General features: G+C 42.8%; 1 protein-coding gene across 5 annotated transcripts in view; it reads left to right on the top strand.

Annotated features, from left to right (window-relative positions):
- Window positions 1-24,784, top strand: part of Fsip1 (fibrous sheath interacting protein 1) — a 123,129-nt gene that overhangs the window by 27,357 nt on the left and 70,988 nt on the right. For 4 of the 5 annotated variants that reach the window (XM_052723540.1, XM_052723539.1, XM_052723538.1 and 1 more), the window contains exon 10: window positions 5,431-5,565. The exons of the other annotated variant lie outside the window; for it this stretch is intronic. In XM_052723540.1, coding sequence (XP_052579500.1) covers window positions 5,431-5,565 — 135 coding nt within the window. The remainder of the gene's footprint in view (window positions 1-5,430; window positions 5,566-24,784) is intronic. 5 annotated transcript variants of the gene reach the window in all.

Genomic DNA, 24,784 nt, shown 5'->3' with positions numbered 1-24,784 from the left:
GGCGGCAGCTGTTGTCCTCTCTGGTTCTCCACTCTCCTGTCCACTCACCGTTCTGTATCATGTTGTCGAGAAAATGGTGTTCTGGACAAGTTGAAACACACAGGCTCCCGATGTAGCTGCTTGTGGTTACTATATGATGTTAAGTTGGTAGGCATGGAAACCTATGGCGCATACTTTGAGGGTCTCTAGAAATGATCGAAGAATCGAAGAGATTACCAAAGCTCTGATCATTGCGAAAGGAAAGGGACATCACTTTTCCTGGCCCTTAGAAGTTTGCTGGTTGTGACTGTCCTTATATTAATCACATGCCTGGTGCTCTTAACTATGGAAAAAAGTTTTTTTTTGTTGTTGTTGTTTTGTTTTTTGAGACAGGTTTTCTCTGTGTCACTTTGGAGCCTTTCCTGGGACTCACTCTGTAGCCCAGGCTGGCCTCAGAGTCACAGAGATCCGCCTGTCTCTGCCTCCTGAGTGCTGAGATTAAAGGCATGCACCACCACTGCCCAGCAAAAAGGTTTTTTTAAAAGATTTATTTAAGTATGTGAGTGCTCTATCTGCATGTACACCTTTATGCCAGAAGAAGACATCAGATCCCACTGTAGATAGTTAGGAGCTTTGATTGTGGTTGTTTGATATGTGGTGGCTGGGAATTGAACTCAGGACTTCTGGAAGAGTAGCCAGTGCTCTTAACCACTGAGCCATCTCTCCAGCCCCAACTATGGAGGAAAATTTTAAAGTAGCATTTGTCTTTTCCTCTGTGAAAACAAAGCATGTGGCCGCATTTAAAACAAAGCATGTGGCCGCATTTAAAACAAAGCATGTTCTATCATGGCTGCTGTAATATTAGCAATACTGTGGTTGCAGTTTTCTCATGTACTTCTAATTCTCATCTTATGGGAGCCAAAGAGAACCAATGGAAGCAGTTTTTATTCATAAGCTCTGTGGATTAACTGTGCACACCTGTACTTACCAATCTCTTGACTCGCCAGCAAGTCAGTTCTTTCTTCATATTGGAAATCATCCTGTAAAGTTGAGTGATGGCATTTAATTTTGTTTTTCTCATTTGTACATAGACTAGATTCCAGCTTTCTTCAGAAATATCTATGATATGGGAGTTGTGTAACATCCAGTTTCTTAAATCCTCAGCAACTGGATTCAATAATAAATGCTATTCTTCTTGGCTCTTGTAAGACATAGAGTTTATTCATCTCTCATGCAATCAGTCTTACTAAATCTAGAATTCCACTTCATGGTTAGAGTTTTTTTTCCCCCTCTGGTCAAAGGAGAGTCTTCAGAAATGTCTCCTACTGACAAGAGGTATTTCTTTGTTCTCAAACCAACTAACTTAATTGAACATAATGGCTCTCCTTAGCATGATTTATTGTCCTATGCTGAGAATATTAATTCCATCACACACAGTTTGGTAATACAAAAACAAACAAACAAACAAACAAACCAAAACCCCAAACCCTCCAACTATTTGAGTGAAGAACATTGTATTTATATTCATCTCTTTTGCTTGCCAAAAAACCCAAACACACACACACACACACACACACACACACACACACACACACACACACACACACACACACACCTGCTAAGAGCAAGAAAATGAGTTTGCTTTGTTTGTTTCTTTCTCAACACTAGCTAAAATTTAGGAGCAATTGACATGTAATCCTGAAAAATGTCTGTTGCCAAGTCCATTTCCCCCTAGATTTAAAGCATGGGTTCAGAGCAGGAATCCAGTCACCATCACTTAGTCTATGTTAGTTACAAGCCCTGACTTTACCTCCCTCCAGAAACCATGGCAGTGTGTCTCACGAGGATCCGTGTTTGCACTGAAGGATAAACAAGAACTCACGTCAGCATTCCTTGCCTCTAGAGCCAGGCTGTCAGAATTCTCATTTAGATCTGGAAATTGCTTTCTCTCCCCGTTTTTACAGATTGTTTCCAATTTTGTATTTTGTTTTCTCATGATGCCTCCAGTGCTGGCAAGGTTTCTTTCATTTCATGGCCACATTCCAAGATGATAAAAACAGTTTGTTTGAAAGATTTTCCCCACTACATTTGGGAAACTGACCCATGTGGGACAAGAAGTAGGAGCTGGCTCCTAGACATGCAGAGAGTGGGCCTGGACTTGCACGGCAGGCTGGCTTTACCCACACAGGCCTGTGTCCTTAACGCCTGGCTTCCTTGAATATCAAATAACTTAGTGGGCTCTGAGTAATTTCCTTTGTATTTGACTTATAAAAAATGAGTTTATTTTGCTTCAAAGGCCTCTGTTGGCTCAGCCAATATCACAGATATTTCTTAAAGGGTAAACTCAGAATCTCTTGGCAATCAGTTAGTCAAATAACAAATATCAATTTTCCTTAGGGTTAATTCTCTCCTTGTGGTGCCAGTAGGCACTCTGAGTACATCACGGAGAGCCTTTGCTGACTGACTCAGAGCCACAGAAACAATCTGTTGCTTGGAGAATCTGCTGAATGAATTCTCAGAGATTGTGAAGACAGTTCTGGCTGGTGTTTGCTGTCAGAAAGGAACTCCCGCACCAGGCGTTGGCCCAGTCTGCAGCCAGGTCACTTGACAGCACCAGTGACTTCCTATTTCAATTGTACTCTTGGCCTGTTTTCATCACATGGTACTTGAACTAAATGGTCCTGCTGTCAGAGAGCAGGACTAAGGGACTAAGGGAAGGTCTCATGTACCCTCCAAGTGCAGAGAATTGCAGAAGAGGCCGTGACATCCTAGTTGCATACCTAATTGTTGTACCAGAGCCAGACCAGAGAGACCTGACCCCTAGGCCTGTACTTTGTAGAAATAGGGTTGGTAGAATGCCATGTTTGCTTAAAAATTTTTAAAAATGACCTTTCTGTTTATGAAATTAATACGTTTACTGTAGGAAATTTAAGAACCACAAAAAACTAAGAAAATTGGAGTACACATACGCACACACACTCATGCGCACGCATACACTTACACACGTACACGTGCACACACGCACACATACATACACGCTCACATATATACACATACACGCACACACACACACACACACACACACACACACACACACACACACACACACACAGAATGTAGGGCTTCATGCATGCTAGTCAAGTGTTCTACCACTGATCTATACTCCCATTTTTTTTTTCAGATCATCAAGTTAATTACTGTTAATTACTGTTAAACTTCTTCCAGTATTCCTGTGCAAAGGTCGCTCCTGACCCCCTTCCCAGGCATCAGCCAGGGCAAGAAACAGGAAGCACAGCCAGTTGGATTTCAGATGCTTGTACCACTGTGTCCAGCTTTTTCATAGGTTCTGGGGATCCAAACTCAGGTGCTTAGACTTGTGTGGCATGCATTTTTACACACTGAGTGAACTCCCCACATGACTAGTCACTCAGGAGAACGTTGTCTAATGTGCATTTTGGTGATAATCGTTCTAAGTCTGATCAAACACTAATCATGATCAAAGTTCTGAGAACCGAAATTAGAGTTTAGTGGTCAATACTTGTGCAGGTTCGAGGGTCCAGTTTGTGTTGGGGCACAGCAAGGTCAGTCACCCCACTGTCTAGGCAGTGATGTGTGGGTGGTATCTGCAAGGAAGGAGCAAGTGACCATATGAACAATAAGATGAATATATGGAGTAGATTTTCCTTTCTAGGTACATCAGAGAACACCTTAAGGTGGATATACGCTTACACTAGATTCGAATGAATGAGTATCTGAAGGGAGTTGGAGAGTGGATGCCTGGGGTAGTGGGGAATTAGCAGCTAAGAGCATGGCTGAGGTTTGAATCTATGTCTCAAATGATGGCAAGTGACACTACCTAGGCTGTACGTACCTGGCATCTTGCTACACTGGTTCTCTGCAGAGGAGGAAGTAAAGGGGCTGGCTGGCTGCACTGGGACCCTTCAGTAGGCTTAAACAGTAACTTAAGTAATTCTCAAATCTGCAGGCAGTTGAATTTCAAGTGTTCAGTTTGCTAGCCCTTGCCTTTGAACCAGAATCTCCCAGGTGGTGGCTGGCCTTCATATTTATTCATAGATCGTGCAGATGACACTGAATCGTGCTGAAATTGATAAACTGCTGGTCAATGGTCTGAATTCAGGCGGCAAAAAGAACGAGGTGCTTTGATCTGGGAGACACTATACGCTAGAGTGCTGAGTACTTTTGGTGACCAGCTATGGGTAGAGGATGAGAACAGTGGGATCGTACTCCCTTGAAAATGACTAGAGATGCCTCTTATGCCAGTTTCCTGTGTGGTAACCTGGAGAAGGATATCTGTGGAAGAGAAGAGAGGCCATTCAGTTTTAGATACAACTAAACTCAACCTCCTGTCGAAAAGAGCCCACTTCTGATCACCTAGATATGCTATTAATTTTGAGCAGCCATGCTTCTGTCAATGTGCTTGGCAGCCGTGAAGCGGCCAGGAAGCGCTTCCTTTGTATAGTACTTCCTGCATTCAAAGGACACATCCAGCCTGCCCTAGGTACCGAGCTTTGCCGCGTGTCTTTTACGTGCTAGGATGACTTTTGGCCGGGTCTCATCAGATGGTAAGACCAGAGATGAGAGCAGCGGATTCATTGCGGTAATGTCATCTTAGTCAGGAGGCAGGTGGCACGAGAGTCAAAGCCTCTGATGTTGCGAGTCCCGTTCAACGTCGTTACACAGATGCCTCTAGTCACATGGACGGGCAGACTTACCGTGCATGGGGGACAGCAGCCGCTGTGGTCGCCCGCACAGTCTCACGCAGCCACCGCTCAGTGTAGGTGGTGGAAGAACTCATGAGGCCCTGCTCCTAACCAAGGGGTTATTGGCAGTTGAGAGCCGCTGGGGGACGGAGACCCATTTTTCTTTGGAGGTGTGGCCACTGGTAAACTGCACATGCTTCTGTGAACGCCCCCACAGCCGTGCACACACGGGCAGCACCAAACAGATGTAGTGGTTATTATTTTTTTTTTTTTTAAAGAGGAGAGGACCTGAAATTTGGAGATGGGCATGTTGGGGGAGGTCCAGGGGGAGCTGGAGGGGTGAATGGGGAGTGGATATGATCATCTCTCATTGTACAAATGTATTTGCGAAGAATCAGAGAAATTAAAGAAATGAAAAAAGAAATGTGTGTGACAGACTTGAAGCCCAGAGAAACGGCAAGCAGGACTCAGGCTCCTACCCAGCCGTGGTTCTCTCTACTGTACCTTCCTGCATTTCAGATGATGCCAGACACCAAGTATATCTCCCCATTTGTTTATGTGTATCTGGACTTTTAATTCCTCAAATAGAAAAACTGAAAAAATTTCTAAACACGGGTTGAAGAGAAGAGACACCGAGCAACGCAGTTGACCTTCAAGTCTCAGTCACCTTGGAGGGCCCATGGCTGTGCCTTAACCGGCCTGTGAGTGAGTTCTTTTACTTTGAATTTAGGAACCTGACCCCGATGAAGAAAGAAACACGGAGCCAACTCCAGGAGAAAAGATACTCCAGGACAGCAAAGAGCAAAGGGACCAGCAGTGTCGGCTGAGAGCCATTGATGGGAAGCTGAGAGAGATCAATGAACAGGTGTGGTCTTTCTCGCTTGAAACCTAACCGTAGCCATTCATTGTCCTAAAGAAACCATTCAGCTAGACTGTTTTTAATCAGCCATGAGAACCTGCCAGTCTAAATGAAAGCAAAAAATATGACTCATAGGACTTAAGATGATAGTATGATACAGTAATTTGTATAATGTTACCGTAAAATACTATCTGAACTCAGAATCACATGTCTGTGTCTGACAGGAACACACATGTTCCCTTGTGGAAAATATTTAGTTTTCAAAAAAATTCCATTCTTATGTATTAGCTTTACTGCTTAAATATTCATATGTCTTGTTTATAATAAATACATTTTAAATTTTAATACAGTATAAATAACTTTAGCCTACTACATATTTTTCTTGCTTTTTAAAAAAAAATGTGTTTTTGAGCTAGAGTCTCAGTGTGTAGCCCAGGCTGGCCTTGAACTTTGTTTTTAAGGAAGGAAGGGTCTTTTGGTCAACAGTTTGAGGGTACGGTACACCATGGCAGAGAAGATGTGGTGGTGACAGTGCCCTTAGCCTCGAACTGTGGCAGCAGGAGCCAGAGGCCGCTGGTCACATTGTGTCTGAAGTCAGGAAGCAGAGAGAGCAGAGGGACAGCCTCTGAAGGATGCTTCTGGGAACTGCTTGGTCTACATTATTTTCTTATTCTTGACCCTGTAATGGAGTATCCTTTCAAGATCACTGCTGCTTATGCCTCATGACCTGAGTTTGAATCCCGGAAGTCATGGTGGAAGCAACTCTTGAAAGTTTTCTTCTGCCCTCCATAGGTGTGCTGTGGCACCCACCCACCCTCACTCACATACATGCACACACGTACACACGTACCACATGCACACACCATAATAATAAACTAATTTAAAGATGACTGATTTGGGGAAAAGAAGTATAATACATGGCCACAGAACTGGTGAGTTGAGGATCAAATCCACAGCCCGTCTTAGGGAAGGGAAAGAAGAGCTAAACCCAACACAGGAGTCCTGATACCTCCTCCTGGAGACACCTGGCTCCCAGGACGGACTTTGGAGCAAAGGCTGGAAAAACTGCTTCATTCTGTGCTCTGGATGGTTGCTGATGGCTGCTGATGCACATTTGTCGTGGTCAAGGTTAGCTAAGAGAGTGGGATTCAGCCATTCCGTAGATGGCCTCGGTCCTGTTGGTGCCAGTGGACTCAGCTGTTAGGAGCTATGGGACGAAGACACACACACACACACACACACACACACACACACACACACACACACACAGTGAAGCTGAACCCCACACACTTCATGTTGCATTGCACATTCACATAGGGCCCATAAAGCAGCTACATAAAACAGCCTCCCTCTCCACTGTTTGCCATACACATGACTCTTGGACTCTTGGACACATGAGTCTCTGGGACTCTTGTTTTTTCCTCTGTCTGAAACTTGATTTCTGTTGTTTTGGGTGTTCTCGTCCCACCCAGTCTTCTAAACAACCCCCCCCCCCCAACGACTTTATAACTTCCCAGAGTTACAGTCCTGTAATGCAAGTGTCTGTTGTGGGCACCATCGTTATGATCCAAATTGCTTAGGCTTGAATCTCAACTTTGTGATGTTAGTATATTGTGAAATGTTTTCCCAAGGGGAGATGAGAACAAGTTTAACTCCACTGAAGTTTACCCTGGGAACCAGTGAGTTTATTAGGCTTGCTGAGAGGTCACGAGTGAAGGGTAATGGGCAGGTGTATGGGTGAGCTCCATTAGAAGGGCTAAACTACCGTGGATGGTGGCTTTCCATGGCTGCAAGGATGAAGTCCTTCCCCAGCTTTCCCCAGCTTAGATACTTTGGCTCTTTCCCAGGCCCCAAGGTCACAGGAGATTAGGGCAGGATCTCATACTGGGAAGAGTGGATACTCAGGTGAGGGTCCAGGGACCCGCTTCATCCCCCCCCTCCTCCTCCTCCTCCTCCTCCTCCTCCTCCTCCTCCTCCTCCTCCTCTGACAGAATGCCGAGTCAGCAAGTTCAGTTGTGATCTTTTTGAGCAGACACAGCAGACTCACCGGTCTTAGGTCTTGGTCTTGTGCTGCTCTGAGGATAGGACTGTGCAACTCAGTAATACGGTATTTGTGTGAGCTCATTTCTAGATGGAGGAGGATGGAGTACAGGTAGTGAAAATGGAAGCCAGAAGGGGGTAATCCTGCAGAGGACCCATGCTGTCCTTCTCTTGACTCAGGATGAATGAAAGGAAGGGTGGACCAAGAAAAGCAGGCTTGGAAATGGAGAGTGAGAAAGGTTGCTGTGTGCACCAGGGATCGGAGGAGGAGGAGACAGGACAGTATTAGGTCTGTGAGGACTGGATGAGTGCGCGAGAGAGCCACAGCCCACCCGAAGCCGTCAGCAAAGATTGCAGGTCTCCCTGACAGCCTTCCAAACAATGGGCATTGAACTGAAACGGTGAGGAGAGCTTGGATAATGACACATGGAGGGTCAAAGGAGCTAGGAGTCGATGATAGTTCTGACTTCATGGTCAGAGGAAAATGAATGCAGTCTGTGTACTCCAGATATCAGTTCTTTGTTCCAGCTTCAGAACTTCTTCTGTATAACAGCACAGAGTCCGTGCCAGCTGTCAGATGTATGAGGTAGATCTCTACATCCTGAAAGGAAGATGCACAGATACATACGGAGAAAGATGTCATTGTGTGAATCAGTGATTGTTGTGACTCCACTTGTATGGAGAGGTCATGGGAAAATCCTGGGCCCATGTGTGTGTGTCACATGCAGGCGGTGACGGCTTTTAGTGAGGCTGGGGATGATGGAGAGCTGAAGAAGGAAATACACTTTTTATGACATGCTAAAGGGGAAAGCATATTGGGACTAAGGTGAATTTTACATTATGTTTCGCATTTTTCTCTGTCTTCCCAACTTTAAAAAATATACAGGTGTTGTATTTTAAAAAAGCATTAATGTTTATGAATATGATAATTTATTGCTGCTTATTGTCCCTTGCCTGATCAGTGATCTTTAAACATTTAGAGACAGTCATTACAACAAATGAGATTTAGTCTTACTGGTAACTCAGACACACATCCGTTAGGTACTGTATACACCTGCTAGACCAGAGAAGATATCAGCGATGTGACGTGATTGTGTGTGAGTAGGGATGGTATAAGTTGGGGCCCAGTAATAACTGAAAATATTGGTAGATTTTTAAATTGTTTTTTTCTCAGAAAACAGTTCACTAATAGATACAACAGTGACTATAACATTATTTATAATTTTGTCCATATAGTCTCACTTTTGGAAATAGTTCCAAAGAAATAATATTCAAGGAATACCAAGCCAAACAGAACAGGAAGCAACATAAATGCTCTTGAGTTAATGAATGCTAAAGGAATGTACACATTATGAGCCCAGCTAAGACTATGGCAGGACATTAAAAATAATGAATATGTGGACCTCATTGATATAGGACTTTTACGTGGAAATGTTTGATAGAAAACATAAAAATCGAAGTTGAAGGTTGATCTTACCAGCTATATGTAATGTATATTACACATTCATGTGTAATGAATGAATAGGAATAGCTTGCCTTTATTCTGCTTCCCATTGATTTCCCCTTTCTTCTAAAGGAAGAGGAGTCATAATTGAAGACATCCTATAATTTCATTGTATCATTTAGAGATATTTTAATCCACTGATATAATGATGGACTTCTTGATAATTTAAGAAGTAACAGCAATTTATGCCTTATCTAATTTTTTTTTTAAGAAAAGAATATCTTTAAGTTCTAGACCGAGGTAAAAATGCCTTGAAGTAGTTTGCTAATTCCACCATTCATAGCTTTCAATTTTAGATTTTGGATTTTCAAAAGAATCAGCGATCCGCCTTTACCTCAATGAGCCCATTAATAATACAATGGACAGCGGTTTGTTAGGATTGGGGAGAGCTCTTCACGGTTCCAGCCATTCCAAAAGCTCCGACCACACTTTCGGGTCTTTATTGTGTCTCTTTTGAGTTTTTTTTTTTTTTTTTTCATTGTTTTCCTCTTTTGACGTTGCTACTACATCTCTGCACATTCCTGTTTCTGTTTCCTGGAAACCACAGTTTGGCCTTGTTTGGTGAACTGAGTTATGATTGCATCAGGGTGGTTAGCTCTCTAAGCCCCTTGCTGAGCATTGAGGATAAGAATGTGGTTCACAAAGGGCTATCAACCCTTGTGTTCTTATTTTGACATGTGCTTACATTCCGCCTGCTATGAGAATGGCTGGAGCTTGGTCCAAAGCCCAGGGGATTTTGTTTGCTCAGAGAATGGGTTGGAGGACGTTCCTCTAGTTGTTGAACACTGGGAAATCGGTTGTAGAGCATGGAAGCTTAGTCGTCACACGGGCCAGTTCTGTAGCATAGAAACCAAGGCACTGAACAGATAAATGATTTTTCAAAAGCTCACAAGTACTTAACAGTAGGCTTAGGCCAACCCCCAGTTCTCCTGGTACCTTAGTCTCTGAACTTCTCAATAAATAGAACTATTAATTGCTTCTGTGTGGGTCAGCCGTTTTCTGTGTGGGATTTGTGACCACCTCATGGGGACTGTGCCATCATGTCTGGCTTTCTTATACTGTTTCTGGGAATTCAGCGGAGGGCCTCATGCTTACACAGCAAATCCTTCACCAACCGAGCTCTCTCTGGTCTACATGCATAGAACTTTTATTAGAATATTTTCAGCTATTACCCATCTCTTGGCATGCCTAATTTATGAATTAAATGTATACATGGATGTATAGGAGCAAACATAGAGGAGATAGGGTTTGGCACTAACTGCGGTTTTAGGCATCCAATCATCTCCTCTCCCCTCCTCTCCTCTCCCCTCCTCTCCCCTCCTCTCCCCTTCTCTCCTCTCCTCCCCTCCCCTCCCCTCCCCTCCCTCCCTCCCTCCCTCCCTTCCTTCTGTGTTTGTTTTTTGAAACAGAGTTTTTCTGTGTAACAGCCCTAGCTGTCCTGGAACTCACTCTGTAGACCAGACTGGCCTTGAACTCACAGAGATCTGCCTGCCTCTGCCTCCCGAGTGCTGGGATTAAAGGCGTGCGCCACCACGACTGGCTACTGCTTTTCTTATGGTTGCCATCTAAAGCTACTTCTATCCCAGAGAAAGGATTGACTAAGGCACACAGCGACAGTTGTCGGGGGTCTACTTGCTACTGGTGGCGAAGAAACTTTCCCCAGAGTGTAAATCCAGGTACCCCCTGCTTTATCAAGGAAGATTTGCTGACTGGCACAACTCCTTTGTGAAAACCAGTAGCTGGCAATTTGAGGGCTGGCACTAACCAGTAAACTGCTGTGAAGGCCCCAGTGGGTCAGGGTGTCTGCCCCTAGGTCTGGTGATCTGAGTTCAATTCTTGGGATACACATGGAGGGAGAGAACCTACATCTGCAGGTTGTCCTCTGATCTCCACACACACAAACACACAAAAATAAACAAAAGTAAAAAAAGTTCAATTTTGATTTTTGATCAACATTGTATATTAACCTAAATATGTGTTTACCTTGGCTTTAAAAATAAGACAACTTGAAAAGATATATTAATAATAAAACGAGGTGTGTGTCTGTAAGGGCAGAAATTCAATAGAAATGCAAATATCAGTGTTCCTGAATCTGGGAGTTCATGAAGGTGAGATTAGAGCCGCCCACGTGAGCTGGGACCAAGCTCCTGAGGAGGTAAGGGGGTGAAAATGTCAGGTTTTCAGGGGTATGGCAGAAGGTTGGACAAAGAAGGAATAACCTGAAAAATGTTGCCTGGATTTATGAGTCAGATAAGGTGTCATGTTTAGGGACAGCATAGCCATGCAGCCAGATTCTGTGCCAACGTCTGGATAAGACAGGTCTGGTTTTACTTGCATGACAGACTACATGTCTGGAGAAACTCAAAAAGACCCAAAACAAGCTGCATGAGATGCACTTTTAAAGGCATTTTTAAAATGGACTATTTTTATGGAGACATAAGCATTAATTTTTATGGGGTAGAGTATGATAATTTGGTACATAGCTTCATCAAATCATGGTAACAAACATACTCAGCCTCTTGAATGTCAATAATGTCTACATACTGGGGACTTTGGTCTCTTTTAATTATTTGAAAAATATAATAAATTATCGTAACCTATAACTATCCTACATGCTACAGGAATTTCTCAGTGAATTTCTCCTGTCTGTGTTTTGATACCCCTTCATCTAACTCCTTCTGTTCACTTTCCTCCACACCCTTCCCAGTCTCTAGTGACCACCATTTCACCTCATTTTTCCAGCTCAACATTTTAGTTTCCACAAGTGAATGAGAACTATATTTTTCTTTCTGTGCCTGGCTTATTTCCCTTAGCACCGTGGCCTCCAGTTCCATCTCTGCTGCTGCAAACGACAGGACTTCATTTATTTTTCTAAGACTGAATAGCATTCCACTGTGCATACATAGTATATTTTCCTGGCCTATTTATTCATTGGTGGACAGCTTGGTGGAGTCCGGACTTGGCTATCGTGAATGGTGCAGCAGGGTGGTGTGGAGGGCTGCAGGCATCTCTTTGGTACAATGACTTCATTGCTTTGAGGCATATACTTGTTGGTGGGATGTTTGGATCGTATGATAGCTGTATTTTTAAAGTTGTTTCTGTACTGTTTTCTATAATTTTACTAGTTTTTCTTCAATCAATAATGAATAAAAGAGTTCCTTTTTCTTTGCATCTGCACCAACATTTACTATTTTCAGAGGTTTGGGAAATAGCCATTCTTACTGGAACAAGTGATACTATGGTTTTGGAAAACACTTACCTGGTCATTAGTGATGGGGAGAGCATTTTTTCAAGCACTTCCTGGCCATTTGTATGTCTTCTTTAGATAGACGTCCATTCAAACATTAAAAATAGCCTTGTGTACTCTGGATAGGAAGTCCTTGTTGGATGGACACTTTGCACATATTCTCTCCCTTTCTCAGGCTCATGCCCTAACTGTCCTGTGTTACCTTCTTGTACAGAAACTTATTTGGTGAAATCTCATTTTTACTTTTGTTGACTGCTTTCAGGGGGCTATCCCCCAAATTCTTTGCCTATACAAATGCCTTAAAGTCTTTCTCCTGTGTTTTCTTGTAGTGATTTTAGAGTTTAATATTCAGGTCTTTGGTAAGTTTTGAGTTGGTATTTTTTGTATGGTGAGAGATAGGAAATCTCATGTCATTGTTTTGCATATGTGTATCCAGTATTACTTACTGCATTCATTTAAAAGACTCCTCTCCAGTGTATACTCCTGATACAATGAAAAGAAGAATCACCCGATATAGTGGGTGGCCGTTTGAGCCATGCCCTGAAGCACCACCCCTAGTGAGGCAGCTGTAGCTGTTACACCTGCCTATGACCTTGAGGTACTGGCCTCTGTGGCATGGCCACCTGGAACCCTTAAGACCTGGGATGCACGTATGCTGGCCCCTCTTGGCTACCTTGTGGTTCTGGATGCTGAGATCTTGGACCAAACTGTTTGGCATGGGACATAGTTCGGCTTTCCTGGACTCTATGATAAATCTCCCATGGTTGTGAATTTACCCCCAAATAAATTCCTTTGATCATTAAATAGACTCCATGGATTTATCCCATTATTTGGCACCCAATGTGGGACACGAACCCACAACCCTGTGATTAAGAGTCCCATGCTCTACTGACTGAGCTAGCCAGGCTAAAGGGATGAGGATTAGTTTTGGGGTTTTGTATTCTGTTCCATTGATTTGTGTGTTGATTTCTTTGCCAGTAACATGCTGTTTTGGTTACTGTAGCCTTGTACCTTTGATGCCAGGCACTGTGATGCCTTCAACATTTGGCAGGATGGGGGTAGGGTTGTCTTGGCTGTTCCAAGCCTTTATAGTTTCACATTAATTTTAGAGGCTTTCTTTTATTTCTATGCAGGATGGCATTGGTGTTTTGAAGGGAAGTTCATTGAATTTCAGCTCCCTTTGGAGAACACAGCCATGTTAACTGTACTAGTACTTCTGATCCATGAACATTGGGCTTGTTTCTCTTTTCTATGCCTTCTATAATTTCTTTCATCAGAATTTTATAACTGTAATTGTACAGATTAAGACTTCTTTGATTAAATTTATTTTTAAATATTGTTTTTGGTAGATGTTGTAAATGGGGCTGCATTCTTAATTTCTTTTATCAATGAGTTTGATATTAGCACATGAAAGTGCTGCTGTTTGTGTGATAGTGTTAGTATCCTTCAAACATACTGAATTTCTCCATCAGTTCTAATGGCTTTTCAGAAATATTTATCGATTTATTAACATGTATGAGTGTTTCACCTGCGTGTCCGTCTGTGCACTGTGTGTGTGCCTGATGCCTGCAGAGGCCAGGGGGTGTCACATTCCCTGGGAGAGGAGTTGCACATGGTTGTAAGTCAGCATGTGGGTGCTGGAAACGAAACCTGGGTCCTCTTGAGGAGCAGCCAGTTCTCTTAACCACTGAGCCATCTCTCCAGCCCCATGTGGTTTTTAGAGCATGGCTGAACTGGCAGAAAAATAATGGAGTTCCTGGGAGGCCAGAACTGGTAAGACAAGGTGAACTGAGGTGGAGGTCAGCGACCACTGGAATGGCATTGTCCCTCTATTAGCCATTGATTTCCCAGAGCCTATAGTGTGAGTTTTAACAGCATGTGTATAGGGTTCCAGGAAGTGAAGCCCAAGATGGGGTGCAGGTCAACCAGAACTCCCATGCTGCCTTGGTGCCCCACACAGTAAAGGGCCAGTGGAAGAACTGGGAAAAACCTGGGTCTGGAGAAGGAATTGGAGTGTGTGTGTGGGGGGGGGGGGTGGGGGGCAGGGGGGCACATACATCTCTGCTTAGGTTGTGGGTGGATTGGGGTAAAAAAAAAAAATCCCCAATTCTACTGAGAATTTCTAAGTAGAACATGTGGTTTGGAGTTTGCATCCACACTGGTCATAATTCTAGGTCTTAGGTGGGGGGAGCCTCATTCTTGGCTGAAGAAAAAGGGAAATGCCCTTGAAGAATGAAGTTTAACTAATTCTCACAAGTGAAGCTGAAGGAACATGAATCCACAATACAGAACTACCTGCTTCCTTTCCCTGCCAAGAGCTGAGGGAATAATAAACTGTGAGCAGGAGTTAACAGAAAGAGCCCACTGTGGAGTCACCTTCACACAGAGCGCAAAGTTTGGAATGTCCTGTTTCAGAGCGTAGCACCACTCTGTTTAATGTGTTTAAAGGAGTAAAAGGGGCAATGGACTGAGTCCAGAGGAGATTTGAAATGGTGTCTGGTAGTGCTCGCACAAACACAACTATAAAGAGAAGGACATGCTTGGGGTTGGGCCTTGACCTTGTACAGAGTCCTGCTGCTATACCTGTCACCTTACCTGTTTCTGTGGCTTCTCTGAAGCTTTGTGTTGTTCTTGAGAGAACACTTGTCAGCATTTTCAAACCACCCAGAGAAGCACTGTTCTGGAGCTTTTCAGAACTGGTAGAGAACAGGTGTCCACATATACATATGCGTATTATTACAACTTACTCAAGATAATGCTTTCCCTGTTTAGTATCTTAGTTTTCCACTTACTCATCCTTCCTTCCCCTCCCTCAAGCTCTAGGCAATTCTGATCTTTACATTGGCTCATTGTGCCCTTTCCAGTAGGACACACAGCAGAAATAATACAGCGTGTAAAATCTAGGTTTGTTCCATCACTTACTCCTATCTATTGAAGACTCCCCCATGTTCTTTCGTGCGTTATCACTGAGGTACCGTCCAATGCACTGTGTTCTTTGTTTGCCTGCTGAAGTACATCTTGATTGCGTCCACATTTTGGCAGCTTTAAACCTGCTGTAAGCGTTTCTGTGCAGATTTCTGTGTTGACATGTTTTCAGTTTGCTTGGCCATGTATCTAGGAGAACACTTGATAAATTTTACGGTAAGCATACATCAACTTGGTGTGAATTTGCCAAGCCGTCTTCTACAGGCTTCATTCCCACCAATCAAGAAGAGTTCGTATTTCCTGTCTTTGCCAGTCTCTGGTGTTTTCGTTGTTTAGAATTGTGGCCATGCTCATAGCTATAAAGCCTTGCTGTTTTAACCTGCAGTTCCTGATGATAAGTGACGTGGGCTCCCTTATATGTGTCTTTAGCGCATGCGTGTGTTCTTTGGTGGGGTGTCTGTTCAGATAGTCTTCCCATTTTCAAATTGGGATGTTCATTTGCGTATTGGTTACTTTTGTTTTTTTCAGATATAAGTTCTTTATAAAACATGAGTTTTTAGAAATATCTCTCCCTTCTGTCTATTACATTTACATTCACAACACATTTCTCATTGCTTTGAAGGATTAGTTATATTTTCTTGTTACAAATAAAAAAATTCTGTGATATAATTTAAAACAATATGAAATACTAGAGTTTAAAGAATTGTTTTGAGTAATAGAAACTAGAACTCCTGTCTAGTCTTCTGCATGAGTACCTGCTAGTTATAAGATGATTCTGGCCAAAAGCTGCACGCATAATTGGAATCATAAGTGGGTGCAGATTTCACAGCACGGCCTCAGTTTCCCAAGAGAACCCTGATGTCAATTGCTTTGCTCACCAACCACGGAAATGGCTGTTATCCTAAGAGTCCTTCCTGCTTAAAGCTGCATTTAAAATGGCACAACTATCCTTGCTCCTGTTTTGCTTTAGAACATCTCTTCACCTTTTCTAGATGCATAAGCATTTCTATCTTTCTGGATTCTGCACTGAGTTTATGCAGGAACCCTTGGGCTGCATAGGAGACTACTAAAGCTTTGTATGGTCTGGGGACCAGCTTTTCTTTCCCAAGGCAAAGGGTAGCCCTTCAGGTGTTTGTCTGGGCTTCAAAATGGAAGCATCGAACTGTTACTGTTTTGGAGTCATAATTCATGACTAGTTTTATATTACATTTACTTGTTCCACAATAGAAAAAGTTCAGAGTTAATTAGATGCAGTCGGATTTCTGTACATTTACTATGTGTGAACCTCACAATGGAGAGTGAGGTATAGACTCAAACTTTTGATCTTGGGGGAAAAGGATGGGGCTAGTCACCAAGTGTGATAAAAGAAAACAGCAAGAGACATAACAAAGAAAGTGATTAATTTGCAGACAGGGAATATCAAAATGGAGAGTGATTCCAGCGGAGAGGCAGGAAAGGCTTTGTGGAAAATGAAGCATACATTGAACCTTGAAGTAGGGTGTCATTTGGCTCAAATGAGAGTGGGAGTAAGAAAGACTGTACTGTTGGGAAGGGCCAGCTGTGGAAAACGTGCGCCATGTCAGAGAACAGATCAGTAGTGCTTGTGGACTAATCATGTGAAGTTTGGACTTTCTGCCAATGACACAAAGATTCACAATATTTTAGAAACCCAAGTTTTGCTGAAGCTAAACTGTGAATAGGCTTGTTCAGCCCTGAGTCACTTAGAATGTTTCCCAAACCAAGAGCACATCATCAGCACCTGGGCAGCATGCACACATTCTCTACCTGCCTTGGCTGGGCCTCCATACTTGTGAGATCCACACAACCACATTTCAGTGTCCTTGAAAGTGAATGACCTTGGGGTGGTGCTCGGAAAGATGGCAGACACAGTGGTTCTTGTTGCAAGATCACCTCAGATCAGTTTGAGTAGATTCGACCTTACAGAGATCAGTGACTTGAGTTTAGTTTGCAAATGCCTTGGAACAAAGCTGTAGTGTTTGGGGTATGGCCTTGTCCTATTGGGTGGAAGTAAATAAAGGGAAGTAAAACTGTATAAGTATAAGGGAGCCATATTGAATAGCAGCCTGCGAATGGCCAGTGAAATTTTCAGGGCAGTTGTTTGATAAGGTCTGAGCTGAACTTTCAGCAAATTATTATTGGCTGGTTGACTGTGTTTTTATCACCAACAAAGATACATGTGGAAAGTTACTTGAAGGACTATTTAAACACATAGTTTTTCAGAAAATGGAAGAGTTCATATACAGATACTATGTTGTCAAAGCTTTCATTCTCCTTACCCTGTGTCCAACACTAATACTGTGGATTCTGCTGAATTCTTCTGTAATTTCTTTCTCTCTTGACACTTCCTTCTCTTTCTCTTAAAGACTCACAAGCATATTGGTAAAGACACAGTTACAGTAGATGCCCACGACCTCCCACCCTAATCCATTTACTGTCCCCTCTTATTGCAGAGTTCTGAGGCAGCCATATTCCTAGGGAAAGCACCTCACTATTCCTTGAGGGTAATGGGGGTGGCAGGAGGGGCAGTTCAGTGTAATAAGACGAAAGCAGAAGTTTTCTCCTAAGATAGGACTGCCTGACCTGTGTCTCTGTCCTTCACTTTTCTTCATGGTTGGCATTTGAGGATATTGCCTGGACCCTTTGGACCATCCTGAAGCCACAAAGACAATGCAGGATGTGGAGAAGGTTGGGACAGTGAGAATGTCACAAAACCACTGCCTCACCTTCTCTCTTTACCTTGAGCTGCTTTTTTTCAAATAGAAAACAAAAAACAAACAAACAAAAAACAACTTTAGTTTGCTGGGTTTCTTTTCTGGAAACCATGGTAATTGATTTTAGAGTTCACCTTTGGGCAGATGCAAGATGATGAGCATTTCCTGCTGGGTACAGAGGGAGTTCTAGAGTTTCTCAAGGGATGGTCAAGGCACTTCATTGTGTTTACCTTGTGATAATTGAATTTGAACCCCAAATGGAAAGTTACACATTCCATCATCAGTAGTGATGAGACTCCTCTCCATCACTCAAGCATGTGTGGCATCAAAGACCGTGCATAAAAAGCATGTGGGATAAAAGACCATGGGGCGTGGGGCACTGATGACTGATCACAGTAGAGCTGGAACTTCAGGCCATCAGAGTCCCTTGGTGGAAAATAGGTAACTGACGACAGTTTTGTAGACACCCCTGAAGATGGCATTGATGAAGACTTATTTTCTAGGGACTATAGTGAGCCTGTGGAGTGTGAGGGACAGGACTAAGAATCCTGACATGGCAAAGTAACATCCTAGACCACTACCACCCCCGACAAATGCAACAAAAACTGTGTCATTTGAAATCTCCCAATAGTTAAGAAGGTAAAAAGAAACTACTGAAGTCATATTTAGCCCAACACACCCCAAATATGTAAATGTGTTATGTCTACCTTGCATTGTCTCTGAAATGTAGCCTGTGAGCTACAGAGCACATCGTGGTCTGGACTAGCCTGGTTCATGTGCGTGGCCACACAGGGATAGTGATTGTTGTGGCCCCAGAGAACAGAGTGACATAGGTAGTGTTCATACATATGTAGTTATCCTTTTCAAAAGCATTTTAATCAAAATTTTAATTTTCTAGCGCTATAGGAGAAATTGCTAGAAGACTCTAACACGAGGAAAAGGTTCTGTGGCAGTGTTTAACTGTATACTTTCAATGTGAGTCTGAGCAGAACAGTTAGATTAGATCTTTAATACTGGTGGGTAAGGATGAAAATTGAAATCTTGGCAGTTACTGAAACCTCATGTGTAGTCTTGGAAAAGAAAGAATGGCCTTACTTTGACCTTCTTGGTATTTGAAGAGGTAGGAAGAGTAAACCTTTTTAGAGTCTTTCACAACACAATGTCTGTCTAACAGGATGGGGATCTGTCAACTTGTTTTTCTTTTCTTTCTTTCTTTTTACCACTGTGCTGTTACAGGTTTTTCCCTTCCTTCAGCTGGGAGAGGTGAGAAGAGATGAATCTGGGGGTTCAGGGCAGACCGTGCTCCTTGATATTAGGGCTGCTGGGTTCCATATCAGTTGGATCTGTGTTCACCTCCCGAAGCTGGAGTATCTCATCAGCATTTCTTTAGGTGCTGTCTGCTGATGTGACCATTATTTATCCCAGATCATGGGATGCATGAAGTATTCCAGGAAGTCAGTTGTTAGCACTTGATCAACCAGCATCAGCTTTGTGACATGGTGTTTTCAGCTCCATCGCCAATAAAACAGAGGCACTGAACGTTTGGAAGGGTTTCTGGTACGCAGAGGCTTTACTCCCCCTTCTCTCCCTGTCTGCCCTCTCCTTGCTCTCAGACTTCCCTTTCTGTAGCTAGAAGTTTTCCTGGTCTCACCTGGCACCAAGGTCCCACAGCCATTTATAAAATTCCTGTGTCCCGCCTGGTCCTGCAACTGCTCAGACCCAAGTAAACACACAGAGGCTTCTATCAATTACAGATTGCATGGCTATGGACTGTGGCTCAAGCTTCTTGCTAACTAGGTCTTATATCTTAAATTAACCCATTCTATTAATCTATAAGTTGCCCCATGGCCATGGCTTACTGGTCTGCTGGCATGTCTGCTTTTTCCTCTCCTTTCTCCTCCTGTCTATCTGTTTGGATTTCCCACCAGCTTCTAAGCTGCCTTGCCATAGGCCAAACGGCTTTGTTTATCAATCAATCAGAGCAACATATTTTCACAGCGTACAGAAAGACATTCCCTCATCACCTTTCCTTCTTCCTCCTTCTCTGTTCCCCTCTCTCATTCTTCCCCTCCCTCTCTCTTTCATAATCTTCTGTTTTTTCTTCTTTTTCTTTGTAACTAGATTCACTTTGTAATAGAAAAAGAAATTCCCTTGTGCTTAATTTGAAACAACAGATAATCATTTCAGAAAATAAAGAAGGCAAATTTATTGAGAGATTTCTCTCCAGTTGCAAAGTACTCATGCAAATATAGTCACCATTCAGATTTATCTACATAGTAAAAATGATGATTTAGGGAACCTGGCAACTTAGAAAAATATAAGTGCCCCCCAAACTCATCCTCCTACCATACAGAGACAGAGACAGACACAGACACACACAATATATATACACACAGAGACACACACACATACACACACACCTATGTGTACACACACACACACACCCTTTACTCTTTCCTTTCTTCTGTTTCTCTTTTACTTCTTTCCTTGTTTCTTATTATTTTATAAAGCCTAGGTCATACTCTTGCATGTATTTTATAGTCCCACTCTTTCATTTAAGGAAACACAATGCGGAGCAGAGGGATCACTAGCGGTTATGAGTATGTACTGTGCTTGCAGAAGACCCAAGTTGGGTTCCCAGCACTCATATAGGGTAGCTCATAACCATGTGTAACTCCAGCTTCAGGTGATCCAACTCCTCTGGCCTTTGAGAGCACCTGCACTCATGGGCAGTCCCCCATGCATACACACAATTAAAAATAATAAAAATAAAATATTTAGAAAATAGACAATGATAATTTAATACCATGCTAGTATATGACTATTGAATGATTCCACTCTTGGTTCATTTCTTGTTATGTTCAATGTTTTTGTTGTTATATATCATGATAGCATGAACACATATTTGTGTAATATTTTCTTGGATGCTAGAGATCAACCTCATATCTATCACCAAGCTACATCCCGGCCATTAGTTTTTTGATTCAGGGTCTCACTATGTAGCTCAGATGCCTTGAAGTGCAGCTCTTCCTGCCTCAGCCTCCCAAGTGCTGGAATTATAGCCTTTAGCTGGCAGGATGTATTCTTAAGTAGATGTGTAAAGGGTTTGGTAATGTGGTACCAGATTGGCCTCCCGAGAGCTTTTAATATGTGGTCTCACTGACGGTGTCTAGAGAGCTGTATTTATGCCTGCAGTGGTAGCATTCTTTTTATTTTTGCCAATCTGATAGTTTCAAGATGATGTCATGCCTTAAATTATGTTTTTGGATTCTAGAGAATTTGAATGTGTTTCCAAATATTTATTAGTAGTTTGTGTCCTTGAACATTTATTTATCAAGGTATTTTTCTTTCAAAAATCTGTCTTTCTGTACATAGAACATATACTTTCTGTTGTACATGTTCTGCATTTAGCCTTTTCCAAAATGTTAATTCTGATTATTGTCCCCTGATACTAAGTTTTATGAGGTGTTGTCTTCTACCTTATCTTCCAATGGAGTCATTGGTGAGAATCATATTTGGCTGTTACAACTTGTTTTCATTTCTTGAAGTGATCCATCAAAAGTATTTATTTCCTTTTATGTGTGAGCCCTGCACCACCTCAAGATTGTGTTTTGAGGAATACCCCTCAAATCCCCAGCTAATTACATTCTCACTAAAGTACTTGGCATTAGCTTTGAAGATTGCAGCTAATCTCTTCTTTGCTGTATTTCTTAGGATCTAAGGTTTAGATAAGCAATGACAAGTAGCAACAGAAACATCTTTTTTTATTGATTGAGTCAGCTTTTAGTATTTAAAAATAATTGAGATGTAGCAGTTGGACTGTTTTTTTTTTTGTTTTTTGTTTTTCGAGACAGAGTTTTTCTGTGTAGCTTTGCGCCTTTCCTGGATCTCACTCTGTAGACCAGGCTGGCCTCGAACTCACAAAGATCCGCCTGCCTCTGCCTCCCAAGTACTGGGATTAAAGGCGTGCGCCACCACTGCCCGGCCCCGTTTGTATTTTTATTCATTTAGTTTTTACATTTTATGAAATTGTATGCAACCCACACGACCTAAACTCATCCTTCAGAAAATGCCCTCAGCAGGTTGCTCAAGCAAAGGCTAGTCAACAGAGCTCTTGATAGTCTGTGGAGACTGAAGCACCATGTGGAAGGGCCACCCACTGTCCTGAAAACAGCATGGCAATATTGACTTTAACCATGAAAGATAATCAAATTAAGGGCCAGTGAGATGGCTCATTGGGTAAGGCATTTGTTTTGTACACCTGATGACCTAAATTCAATCCCAGGAGCCCATGGTGGAAGGAGAGAACTGACTCTCCAAAGTTGGCCTTTGACTTTCACATCGGTGCTGTGGCATATGCATGCCTGCACACAGACAGACAGACAGACAGACACAGACACTCCACAATAATAATAAGAATAATTTTAAAGAGATAATAAAACTAATCTGTGCCTCTAAGAATTTAAAATTAAGTAGGGGACATGACAAAAGATGTAACTAGTGGGTATCTAAGGTATATGAATAATAATGAAAGGTTTTGAAGGGTAAATTATGGAAGATGGTAGGCAAGAAAGAAACATTGCAGGTAGAGGTTGAGTTGTCATTCTGAGAGGAGTGGAGGTACATGGCAGAAGAAGAGCAGCTGGGCACCAGATGCCACGGGATGTCTGGGGCGTGGCAGCCACAGTAGGCAGCCGGCAGAGGGCATCATCAAGGCAGTGGTCAGCAGTGCTCCTGGGTCTTACCCCAGAGAGCCAGTGAGTTCCTTTGCAAATGGCGTGGCTACCACACACACCTCAGGAAAACAGGTTAAAACACAGACACAGGAGAGGCTAGAGAAATATTGCCTGCAGAGAAGCAACATCGAGGTCTGAGAGACCCAAACTGTACTCTCCTAGGACTCTGTTTGCTAGGAAAATATAAATACTGACAGTACATCTTACTATCAAATTTGGGGCCAACAATGGGCTAAGAAAGAGAGATGTGTGAGTGATTAAGAGTCTCCACCTACCTCACATTAGGTATGTTGTCAACTTTTCATTGGGCGACATGCATTTTAAAATGAGTCCATGCCTGATGAGAGCTTGGCATGCTGTTGGGCTCAATTGCAGGAACCTTACTAGCCATTGCAGATTGAATTTGGATCACTTTGTTTCATAAGGTTTGGTAGGCGTTAGGCATTCATTTAAATTCTTTAGACAAATCCTACAATTCCTAAAGTTTGACATTTTGATTTCTGTATTCTTAACCACCCCAGGTTGAGGAATGCCCAATGATAACTCACTGTAAATGGAATGCACGGATATCATGGAGATGGCTACTTGCTAAAATCCTTGAATCAGAGTGAAAAAAAAAATACGCCATTTGTAATGTATACTATTCTATTTATTTATTTTTATAATACATCATAGTTCTCAGAGTGTGCATCCCTCTGCAGTTTAAAATTCAATTGATGTGGCAAATAACAGTTGTGCATCTCACTGACACAATGTGATGTTCCAATGTATGTGTATACAGTAAGAAGATTAAATCCAGCTAATGAACACAGCCATCACCTCGCTTTATTGTTTCCCTGCGCGTGGTGAGAATGTTTCAAATCTATTCTTTATGTTTCCTGCAGTTGGGATATGATCTCCATGCCAACCTCGCAGGTAGGTGGCACAGCCATCATTGCTTTTGTTATTGCAGATGACAATACCAAGACCCTGATGGACACAGGGGCCTTGCCCATCCCCCACGCTTCCTGCCTTCCAGGAGAGTGCTGTTAACACTGCTATTTTATGCATCCTTTAACAGGATCATTTGAGTCTATCCAAGGGAAATTGCTTCTCTTTGTTGCACATGTCATTTCGTTTCAGGCTGCTTACCTGTGGCATTCAGATATCTGAAAGGTGGATTGATTCTTTCCTGAGAAGGGTAACACTATGGCTCCAGCTTAAGCAGGTGCTCAGGATATTTAACTCTTACTCTGGCAGATGTTTTGGGAAAAATTAGGTGTAGGGCTAGGCCAACCACCACCCACTCAGCTTGATCCTTGCCCAGAGGCTTATTGTAGTGTTTAAGCTCAGTGGGTAAAGTGGGCCAAAGCGTCTTTGAGGGAGCCTGTGCTCATGGAGTGTGCCTCATTCATCAGATGCATCCACAAGGGCACAAACACAGCCTCTTTCACACTATCTTTATACCGTTTCTGTGGCTTGTATACTAGACTGTTCAGGAGCTACCAGACCATAAAATCCAGCCAGCAAGAAAGCTGGAAGTCACACAGCCCAAAGGTTTATTAAGTGGCGTGAAGCGCTATTGTTTCGTGCATGTGTTAAATCACTGCCATCAGCATAGGGATGTTAAAAAATTCCCGGCTAGTAATAACACGAATAGCACTTTAGGGCTTCAAAAAGAGATAAAAGGAAGCTCTTAGTCAGCACTCTGATGGCCTCACAGCACACGTCCTTGTCGGTTTGGTTTTATGAGGACTTTACTTCTGGCAGATGCTATTGCTTCTGGCAGCAGACACTAATTACCATATAAATTAAGCTGGGAACTGAGGGGAGGCACACAGCCTGGCCCTAGCTACTTGGACCATGGTTTCAAGGGCTTCAATGCCAAGCAGGCATAATGCATAATGCTGGCTAGGGAGGACAGGGCTCCCCTCTGCTCCTTCCCATTGAGGTCCACTGCAGGAACCGTAAGTGGCTTAGCTGCTGTGCACACACTGGGACCATTCTTCCTCTATTCTCCTCCCCGGCTTCTTACCCAGGGTTGTCTCTAGAGCATTCCATG

This window comes from Peromyscus californicus, unplaced genomic scaffold, assembly GCF_007827085.1.
Source record: "Peromyscus californicus insignis strain IS unplaced genomic scaffold, ASM782708v3 Scaffold_7__1_contigs__length_154581171, whole genome shotgun sequence".
NCBI classification, from domain to species: Eukaryota; Metazoa; Chordata; class Mammalia; order Rodentia; family Cricetidae; genus Peromyscus; species Peromyscus californicus.
The sequence above is the reverse complement of the archived record's forward strand: the minus strand, read 5'-3'. Positions and strand labels throughout refer to the sequence as shown.